The sequence below is a fragment of the Anabrus simplex genome, chromosome 4, assembly GCF_040414725.1.
Source record: "Anabrus simplex isolate iqAnaSimp1 chromosome 4, ASM4041472v1, whole genome shotgun sequence".
NCBI classification, from domain to species: domain Eukaryota; kingdom Metazoa; phylum Arthropoda; class Insecta; order Orthoptera; family Tettigoniidae; genus Anabrus; species Anabrus simplex.
In genome coordinates, this window is record NC_090268.1 from 291,764,554 (window position 1) to 291,776,118 (window position 11,565).

The window sequence follows — 11,565 nt, forward strand, 5'->3', positions numbered from 1 at the left end:
TTCGTCAGTTTCCCGTGAAAACTTCTTTCAGTTCAACAACTTGGATTACCTAAACTCTTCGAAAAATCCCAAAGGAAAATCGACCGCAAGTAGTTTATAATTCTCTCATCTAATAAAATAAAGCACATTCGATACAAAAGCGCCCGACATGATGGCGAAATCCCTTCTTTTCTTAATCTTCCATTGTAATCTGGTCTTTGGTACCGTACCCTGTTCAGAGTCAGTTTCTGCTGAAAATCTTGTACAGCGTAGCTTAGGCCTATATCGACCTTTAAAGGTTATGTTGACTCGAAAACATGGTTTTGAATGTATGTATCGATTCTCAAATGTTCTCAAATGCACTATAATCAATTCTGCCCATCACTAATCCAATCAAATTGGAAAGAGAAAAAAAAGTCATCAAAACTTCAGAAATGGCGGTTATTCGTGACCTTGAGCTCAACTGGAAAGCACGCTCACTGCACATGTCAGCATGAGTTGGAAATGATACAAACCATCTAAATATGACGTGCACGAATAAACGACTGCAGTTTTTGACATTTTAACACAAAAACGTAAAATTGTCAGCGTTATATTAGGACCAAAACAGTAATAGACAATCCCAAGACCTCTCCCATGGCGGTGCAACATCTGTTCTGGTCTCGATAACGTAATCGTGGACAATAATATTAAAATACTACATTTGTGTTAAGAAGGATCAGTTTCGATTCCTGCCTGAAAGCCCAGTTACTGTACAGTGCCCTGAGGAAACTGCCGAAAACCTGTTTGGCAATACAATCGAAACACGTAATAATGTAAACATCTAACTCTGGACATAATGTGGATGTTCTATAAGTGCGAACATTTGACGAAACTTGTTCTCTCTTCAAGTAGAGCTGTCGAAATGCTCTGTCTCTCCTTACAATTGTTGTGGCCACTCTGCTTTATGATTTCTGAGATTCTCTGAACAATACCACCTGAATGCAATGGTAAGATGGTCCTTTCTACAAGTTCACCAGCGATCACTTTTCCAGTACAGTACCGGTACTAGCTCTAATTATCGCAATGACGCAGCATTAACGCCAAGATCCATAAGTATGCCATAGCCGTCCTTTCGTGAGATACAGTTTATTGAAAAACTCTTAATCGAGGATTCAGCGTTGATGGGACTGAAATTTCGGGGCGGTTGATCCGGGAAATTGTTTCTTCAAGGAACGGATAATGCTGGATTTTTACAATGTGATTTAATTACGATGCTCACGGGACCACATCATTTGAATGCATAACCCGGGAAAACATAGTTTCTGGGAACGGATAATCGAGGTTCCACTGTACATGTTTCTAGACTGTATGTGAGAATGGACATAAAGTATGGTTTATATGGAGTCATCTTGGTTCTCATGAACACTTTATCCCAAAGTAGATGTCTTACAAGGTTGTAGAAGTTGGAACTGCTAGACACTCTGTTTACTATTTCTTTATCTACAGTACCCCTGATGGAAATCATACTACCGAGGTATTTGAATACCTGTACACATTGAATGATTTTACCTTCAAGCCTTGTGTGATAGCTATTATCTTTCCTACCCATTTTCAGTGCAACAGTTTTTGTTGTGCTAACTTTCATCTGATACTGTTTGAACTTTGCTGCTCATTCATCCAAACTTGTTTGTACCTCTAGCTCTGTCTTCCTCAGATGACTACATTGCCAGCAAACACCAATGTGTGTAGTTCTCCATTTCGTTCTCTTTTCAGTATTTTAAGAGTACTATCTAGGACAGTAATGAATAGCAATGGTGAAAGTTTGCTCCCTTGTTGGGCACCCTGTGTGGTATCAAACCATTCTGAATAGCCATCCCCAACACGTATGCAGCTGCTACAGTTGTGGTACAGCATCTGGACCTTGCCTATGAGACATTCAGGCACTCCCAGTGCTCTGAATTGTTATTATGTAAAATATCGCATATTTCTTCTTCTAGAATCACTCTGTTGCTGTAAAATTTAGTCACGTTTGAAGCCATGCCTACTACATATTCACAGTCACTTGTTATTTCACTCAGTTTAGGAAGCGGGAAAATTGGCTTGTAAACCGTTAGTAAAGGAACACACAGGGAGGGTTGTGCAATGTTGAGAAGAGGACGCTCAAGTCATCTACAGAAAGGAAAAGAGACTTCTAAATAGAACACTTCTGGTCTCCAAAAACACAAGCATATCAGAGCATGCTACACTGAACAAGTGCTAACCAACTTGACTCCTCTTCGGGCCACAGAAGACAACATACCTAAATGACCATTCTCATCTACAGGAGCAAAGGTGTTAAATTCACAGTTGAATCTAAAGTTAATAATTAGTTAAATTATTTGGATGTCACAATCTCTAGGAACAGCAGTTCCTTAACTTACGACATTTGTAGGAAACCCAAAATTGTAACTCTGGGTAACCAGAAAATAATGGCATTTTACAGTTTAATTTATAGAGCCCTTAACATCCCTCTTTCAACTGTTAATTTAAAAAAATAATTTCATAACAATATTGCGCTGAACATTTTGGTAACAAAATGATCCATAAATTGAAAAATAAACTCTCCACAACCCTTGTTGGAGAAACCATAAGCAAAGAGAAGTATCTCGTATTTACAACAACTAATTTTTTCAGGTCACCAATCTGTTCAAAAAGCAAAATTTTAGTATAGCCTTTCAAACTAATAATACTAATTATAACATTTGCTACAATACACAATTTCACCATTTGTAATAAATATTCCAGTTCAGGTATTTACAAACTTCAATGCTATAACTGTAATTCCAGCTATACTGGCCAAACAGGAAGACATTTTCAAATCCGTTCATAAGAACATGTTAATTCCAAAAGATACTATAGATTTCCAGCCATGAATGAACACTAGGCATATTTGAATCACCATCCATTGGTTTGTTGATTTTATGCACAGCAGAAAGAAAAAAAAACTTAACATTTATGAAAACATTTTCATACTTCTAGATCAAAGAAATTTCTAATTTGTCTGAGCAGATCAACATTCTTTTTAAGGCCTTAACAGCTATTCTTGATAAGCGTAACAAAGTTAAAACTCTTCCTATTACAGTTCTCCACATAAGATTCCCCCCCCCCCAACTCCAATGATTCCCCTATGCCCCCGCCCTCCGCTTTCCACGGCTAACAGCCAACTTGTTTAGTAGTCATGCAGTTCCAGCCATATTGCCCACTTGTTTACATCACTATATCAAAGTCAACACTGAGTAAGTCACTTGTTTTTATCCTCTGTATTTGCTGACTCCCTCATTTTATTAGTTATACCATTTTTATGTAATTCTCACTTCCATTTCTCTCTTTATTGGTAGATTCTTGATTGGAGTGACACACAGTTTTACTCACGATCTATTCATTGTTCCACGTTAACATCAAATTGAATCATTTTATCTTTGTTTTACCATCAAATGGCTAGGGAACAGATGTTAATATGCTAAAAAACTTGAAAACATCTTATTTGTATGTAGTAAAAAAATTAAAATATTTATAAAGGAAGAATAATTTGTTTCAATATTGCAAATTTGTAAACACTTAAGTTAAATCATTAAAAAACTATGTTGGGGCAGAGGTGGATTAAAAGAGCTCGCTATTGCAATGAAGTATGAAAGCTTTTTCCAAGTTTTTCATCACAAACCGATGTCGGTTTTCTCGGAACAATGCACAATATCAGGAAAAAGAACATCGCAAGAAGACAGTCTTGCATATTTCATCAAAGGAATGTCACTGACACTCAAAATTTCAATTTCACCAACGTCTTCTTGCCCTTCCAAAACGTTGACAATCTTACACATAGTATGGAATCAACTATTTATTTCAAACACACTTTTAAATTTCTGTTAAATAGCTCCCACCTTTAGGACCTCGGAGTGAATTTTTTTCCTCAGTCTCGCGCACCTCATTAATTGTGTCAGTTAACAAGTTGGTTGATGTTTTTAATTGTTTTATGCAGGAAGACAAAAACTCAAATTTGCAGATATATAAGATAATTTGTTTTTTAATGTACTGTCTTTAAGTAAGTCCTAAAGAATTTTGATTCATGAAGCATCATCCTTAGTTTATTTGTTGCTGATTTGAAAATTTTCTAAATTGTTTGCATAATACACTACTGTTTCTATGTCCCGCAACGAGTAACAATGGGACTATGTGGAATTGCAAATTCTGGATTTTTTTTGCACTGAGCAAATCAATTCTTGTTGGTGCTTTCAGAACTTTTTTCTATCTGAAATCAACTTGTCAACTTTAGGGTACAGAATTGGGAAAGAAGAATGCACACCGACCCATTGTGTATCATCTGGTAAGGATCCTAGATCAGGGTTACAAGTGAAGACCTCAATCGAATCTACAGCGGAGAAGATGGACTTTGGAACGGTGGAGATAGCAGAAGAGGCATAGTATGAGTTTTCCATAATTGCTGGTAGTATAGGTCCCGCAACAAGAGCTTGCTGAAACTCAAACGTGCGCAGAGACCAATATCTGTTGGCGAAGTTTAAGCTCGTTGCGGGGCTCCTGTGTGTCGCCCGAATGCTGATTACCGGGCTCATTGCTACTCAACCGCTCACTGAGAGGCACAGTGTACAGCTCTTTATCAAGCGTGTATTGAAAAGAAGCAAGAAGCGTGTGCTTGTATTATTAATATTTTATTTATATTTCGTAGCTGAAAGTGAATTTGTTGTAGTATGATATTCAGTGTACGTAGCGATGCCCCCGTTTCGTTCTAAATTAGGGAGTGCTAAAACTTTACACAGTCAAACTAGAGAAGTTATTTATAATGTGTATACATTCATGAAAAACGAAACCCACCCCACTGGAAACTTATGTGCTATTCAAAAGAAAGTGGCCGAAGCAACGGGTGTGTAGGAAAGGTCCGTGCGGAATGTAATACGAGACGCAAAGAAGATCGAAAGGGGTGAAGTGGATTCATTTTCTACGTCTGGAAAGAGAAGACTGAAGTCTGTCAAGAAGTGTGAATTAGACGATTTTGAGAAATGCGCGGTCAGGCGCACGATTCACATTTTTCACAATTCCGAAGGCGAGAGACCAACGCTTGAAAAGATCCGTAAGAAGCTGGTTGAGGATATACAGTTTAAAGGTTGCGTAAGAACACTAAGCAAGATAGTTCGAGGCCTAAGTTTTCGATGGAGGAAGACAGAAGACATGCGTAGAATACTTATGGAGAAGCCTGACACAAGGCTCCTACGTGTGCAGTACATACAGAGCATGAAGCGGTACCAACAAGAAGGTAGGCCTATTGTTTACACTGATGAGACATATTTGCATAGTTCGCACACCAAGTCAAGTGCTTGGAGTGACAGTACTCTTCATGGACTGAAGTCACCTATCTCTAAAGGGCAATGATTAATAGTGGTACATGCCGGTTCAGATGCAGGTTTCGTTACGAATGCTTTGTTGGTTTTCAAATCCAACCAAACAACAGGGGCTTATCACGATGAGATGAACTATAGAAACTACGAGAAATATCTGACACAGAAATTAATTCCTAATTTGCCACCCAACTCTGTAGTCGTGATTGATATTGCCTCGTACCATAATGTCCAATGTGAGCGTGCACCCACATCATCGTCCAGAAAAAGAGTGCAGGATTCGTTGACTGATAAGGATATTCCGTTTTCTACAGAGATGATAAAACCCCAACTGTACGCTTTGATTAAATCCCATAAACCACGCTTTAAGTCATATCAAATCGACAGATTACTTGCAACATATGGGCATACGATTTGAGTCTACCGCCATACCATCCAGACTTGAACCCAATCGAAATGATTTGGGCTCAAGTTAAAGATTATGTAGCACAAAAGAATGTTACTTTCAGACTCGATAATGCAAGAACATTGCTGATGGAAGGAATTGCGTCAATTGGGGCAGAAGAATGGTCGAGTCGATGTAGGCACATAATCGACACTGAGAATAAATACATTGGGAGCGATCACATAATGGATGAAGTATCAGACAGCATAATCATTAATCTGGAGGACGATAGTGACAGTGACGGAGAGGGCGTTAGTGATAGCGCGGATGACAGTGAAGGCGGTATGAGCAGCTTTCAACCTCTTTCAGAAGATGCGGACTAGAACAAGCCATTGGGTAGGTTAACTGCTATTTTACGATCACATAATTCTTAATCTCGTTGTTTGTTATTGTTATTATTGTTATTTCATTAAATGTTTTTTGATTCTGCATGTCCAACAATATCATTATGCTATAGGGTAATGTGTCCTGGCTCTGGTTATAACTACAATAAGGCATTACATACACGCGCTGAGATTTCACTCGAACGCTGCTCACAGTTCAACATGCCAGACCGCCAGCGCAGACGGTTCATTAACAACTGCTGGCAGTAAGGCGATTTAGCGAAGTGAGGGGTGCGTGCAGTGCTGCTACCGAGCCCACCCGAACACTGCCGATGTTCTGCGCAGCTTTCTTTGGCAAGCTCTTCTTGCGGGACCTATAGCTCTAAAATGCCTTTGGGAGTGGCGACCCCATTGTAACCATAAAGTTAGTAAATAATACTCTAGAGGTAGGAGCTGCGCCACCGTCTGCGAGAGAATCACTAGCGAGTGGAGCCTGTTAAAATCGCTGGCAAAAAGCTTACTCTGCTGTACTTATGAATGTAAATAGGGACTTAAAACTTTATGGATATTGATATGGTTTTAAATTCTTACATGTAAACATTCTCAGATACTACAGTATACTTACGATGCTTCTCTCCAGTAAAAAAGCCCAAAAAGCATAAATACAGGAGAAATGCATGATAAAAGAGGACAGTGTTCATGTGTAGTTAAGTAACATAAAATCAATTTACTGTTCATATTAAGTCTTCTAACAACATACGTTTAGAAGGAGGGCACGTATATTTCGCTATCTTTTGTGTAAATGACCAGGACTTTCGTATAAATCTGCCCAATGACCAAATATGTCCTCTCTTGTACGAAGCCAGTGAGCAAGATTTTAGGTCTAAAAGCATTGGCGAGATTTTGGGGTAAAGTAGATAAAATATTGTCATCGCCGGTTTAGACCCTGGCTTTCTGAACCCAAGTTAGCAGGTTCAAGCTTGGCTCAGTCAGGTGTTACTTGAAGGTGCTCAAATATGTCAGCCTCTTATAGATAGATTTACCGGCACATGAAAGAACTCCCATGGGAAAAAATTCCACGTAAAGTAATACATTTTTTTTACTTTACATCGCACCAACATAGATAGGTTTTATGGCGACGATGGGATAGGCCTAGGAATGGGAAGGAAGCGGCGATGGCCTTCACTAAGGTACAGCCCCAGCATTTGCCTGGTGTGAAAATGGGAAACCACGGAAAACCATCTTCAGGGCTGCCAACAGTGGGGTTCGAACCCACTATCTCCCGGATGCAAGCGTACAGCTGCGCGGCCCTAACCGCATGGCCAACTCGCTCGGTTACTAATTATGTTTGTATATAGTCCTATACGATATTTAAAGGAATAACCATATTGACAAAAGTAAAGGACTCAGATGTTCACACGGTGTTGCACATCTAGTCTCGAACTTATAAAAAACGGTAAGGTATGATGGGGGACTGTTACGTATTGTACGAAGGGAAAGCAACAGAAAATATATTCAGTAGCTTTTAATACTATAAATACACACAAAAAGTGAAAATCAAGCACAATCCCAGGCTATCATTCCCATCTTTTCTCTTTCTCTTTTTTGTACCAATATGAAAATGGGAAACTATGGAAAAACCATCTTCAGGGCTGTCAACAGTGGGGTTCGAACGCACTATCTCCCGAATGCAAGCTCACAGCAGCATGCCCCTAACTGCATGACCAACTTGCTTGGTAATTAGGGAATTAATGACTGATGAACGTTTCCTTGATTTGTTGAATGTTGTTGAAAAAAATGGCATGGCTGTCTTTCACAAGTGTCTGTAAGAACTTTTTAGACAGTCGCTAGGCAGAAAGCTATTGCGATATTGGACAGGAACTACTGAGATCATGCCTACGAATGGGATGTAACATGTCACTTAAACTATATTTCTTGAACAATCATTTGGAATTATTTCCCGGACAACTTTGGCGTCATTAGTGACGAACACTGCAAACAGTTCTCAAATGGAAAAACCTTATAAAGGCAATTGGATTGCTGAAATGTTGTCCGACTACTGCGGGATCTTACAAAGAGACATTCCTGAGGCAAAGTATTGCAGGAAATCAGGCAAGAAACAGTTTTAGGTATGTTCCTGTGCTTTTTTCTTTTACTTTTATGTTGCGCACTTCTTTGATTGCTGTGTATTGACACATACTTTTTTTTTTGCAATTTACATTTGGAACACTTGTTGTGAGTGTGTGCCATTTTGCCAGACACATTAATACATAGGCCTACGAAAACTATTATCACATAAAAACTGAGGCCGATACAGAAATTCTGAAGTTAGATCTGAATTTAGGGATGGATTATCTTCTAGAAACTGCATTTTTTGTTCTTGTTGCTGTGTGGGTTGTTTTTAATTTATGACAATACCCAACTCAATTTTATTAATGGATCCCTTGGTGTTTCCTCAGGGGGAAGAACGCATGTTCCAGGTTGTGGCGCCAATGGTGCAAGTACCGAAGGTGGAGCCTAGCAGTGGATCAGAGAGTGTTGATACCATCACAGTGACTCCACAACTTATGGGTACTCATCAAGTAGTGGCAATGGGTAATGGGGAACCCCAGGTGCTGCAAGTTCTTTCCTTAAAGGATGCCGGAAGTGTGCCATCGCCAGAGGAGGAAGAAGTGAAAGAGGAGGACAGAACAACTGTTGGACAACAGTCAGCTGATCAGTAACAACTCATTAGAACTCACTGCTACAGACTGATAGCTATCTGTGCCAAAATCCATGTGAATGTGAGTAATTTATTATTCAGAAAAGTAGAATTTCACATTGAAATTCATTACTGAATGAAATGAGCTCTCACTATAGTGAGGTATTTCATGAATTGTACAAGGTTACCAGCTACTGCTTATATCATAAATACTTGTTAAATATGTTGTATATATTTATATTTCTAGGAAATATAATTTAGAACAACTAATAGCTGTCAGTACAGTGTAGCTTATTTGAAAATGAAACTCAGTGTTTTATTGTTTCTTTTCATAAAACATTCATTGTGTTATAAGTTCAGACAGTAATAAGTACTGTTTAACTTAGGCTATTATTTGAAGTTGTAAAGATAATTGAGCACCAAGAACAGTGTGATAATGGCAGTGGTGTATGAACTGTCATCATCTAGCAATAGTAAGAAATGATATCTGAACACTTATTGCTTTTGAAACATTTATTATGGGTCTTGATAATATGCAGTGACGTATTTCTGTTATTTTAATATATATTCTTGACACTGTGGCAATGTACATGTGTATTTAAGGTTAGAATACAATCAATTTCTTTTGAGAAAATAAGTTTAATATAATATTGATGCCCCTCGTATTGAGTATGCTTTGCTGATCCTGCAATCCTAGTCACAACAGGATGATAGGAACTAGCCATGTATCCTGAACCAGGGTAGTACTTTTGGAATGATGAAACAAAGTTTTATATAATCTCTTCTGTAGGGAGGGCAGTAAAAGAAGTGAACTTGCATTGGAGTATCTCCTTTTTACACCTAAAGAATCAACTCTTAAAATGATAAAAGATAATTTCTACTTAGTTGTTTTTAAACTGTGATTTGTTTGTGTTTGTGTTGCTGGTTCTGACTTTCACAGTGGTAAGATTGAACTTTAATTGTATAGAGATGACAATGTATATTGTTGTTGTTTGAGCCATCAGTCCGTAGACTGGTTTGATATAGCTCTCCATGCCACGCTATCATGTGCCTTTTGATTTCTATATAACTACTACATCCTATATCTGCTATAATCTGCTTACCATATTCGTACCTTGGTCTACCCCTACCGTTCTTACCACCTACACTTCCCTCAAAAACCAACTGTACAAGTCCTGGGTGTCTTAAGATGTGCTCTATCATTCTATCTCTTCGTCTGGTCAAATTTAGTCAAATCAATCTCCTCTCACCCATTTGATTCAGTATCTCTTCATTCGTGATTATATCTACCCATCTCACCTTCAGCATTCTTCTGTAACACCACATTTCAAAGGCTTCTATTCTCTTTCTTTCTGAGCTAGTTATCATCCATGTTTCATTTCCATACAATGCCACGCTCCAGACGATAGTCTTAAAAAACATCTTTCTAATTCCTGTATCAACGTTCGAGGTGTACACATTTCTTTTCTTAAGAAAGGCTGTCCTTGGTTGTGCTAGTCTGCATTTTATATCCTCCTTACTTCTGCCATCATTAGTTATTTTGCTACCCAAGTGACAATATTCATCTACTTCCTTTCAGACTTAATTTCCTAATATAATATTTCCTGCATCACCTGACTATGTTCGACCACACTCCATTACTTTTGTTTTAGACTTATTTATTTTCATCTTGTATTCCTTCCCCAAGACTCTGTCCATACCATTCAGCAATTTCTCCAGATTTTTTGCAGTCAGATAAAATAACAATATCATTGGCAAATCTCAGGATTTTGATTTCCTCTCCTTGAACTTTGATACCCTTTCCAAATTCCTTTTTGATTTCTTTTATTGCCTGTTCTATGTAGATATTGAAAGGAGAGCGGACAAACTGCACACTTGCCTCACTCCTTTCTTTATTGCTGCCTCTTTTTCAAAGACCTCAGTTCGTATCACTGCAGATTGATTTATGTATAGATTGTAGATAATTCTCCTTTCTCGGTATCTGATTCCGATCACCTTCAGAATCTCAAACAGCTTGGTCCAATCAACATTATCGAATGCCTTTTCTAGATCTACGAACGCCATGTGTAACTTTTAGTGAATAATCATAAATAAAATTACTCGAAAATTTAATAAAATACTTGAAGTAAAATAATTGATCGAAATGTCCATAGTATGGGCGCCACAGTTCACCAGAATGGATCCCTCGAATTTTAATAGAGCACGATAATAATTCTTTCTCTCCCAGGGTGTGTACATAAAAGCTGCGTGCTGGTACATCTGCTTCAGGCCTTACCTAACCTTCTGAAAACGACTAAATAGGTAGGAACTGCACCTAAGTTCATCAATAACTCCACGGATTCTAAAATAACCAACTATATTCTCAATAAAATCTGGGCATGAGTACCTCATCAACACACCAAAATATACATATAATAGACACACAAAATATTGCTGGAAGACTTCATATTTACAACAACAATGAAAACAGTGGGAAAACAAAAGCGAGAACCAAGCCACCATTTGCAGATAGTCCGTTGAACAATGCACATATGTGTAGATAAGTACCCTTCACTGTCCCTGTATCAACACGACTTGCCAATTCTCATAATCGGCACTTATTATATCATACAGATACTGTACCTCATAATACTGTGTTCACTGACTCTTAACACTTGTTTTAAAGATAATTCACTTAAGCACCACACGCTTGTCATTTCTGAACATAAATTATGGAAAGTCTGAGATAGCTTTCACCAACATATAATA

At 38.2% G+C, this 11,565-nt stretch overlaps 1 protein-coding gene across 9 annotated transcripts in view; it reads left to right on the forward strand.

The window, feature by feature from the left end:
* The window catches only part of ewg (DNA-binding protein Ewg), a 281,799-nt gene extending 271,412 nt beyond the window's left edge, over positions 1-10,387 (forward strand). For all 9 annotated transcript variants that reach the window (XM_067145587.2, XM_067145586.2, XM_067145589.2 and 6 more), the window contains one exon: positions 8,576-10,387. In XM_067145587.2, coding sequence (XP_067001688.1) covers positions 8,576-8,839 — 264 coding nt within the window. In that variant the 3' untranslated portion in view covers positions 8,840-10,387. The remainder of the gene's footprint in view (positions 1-8,575) is intronic.
* Positions 10,388-11,565: the final 1,178 nt, after the last annotated feature.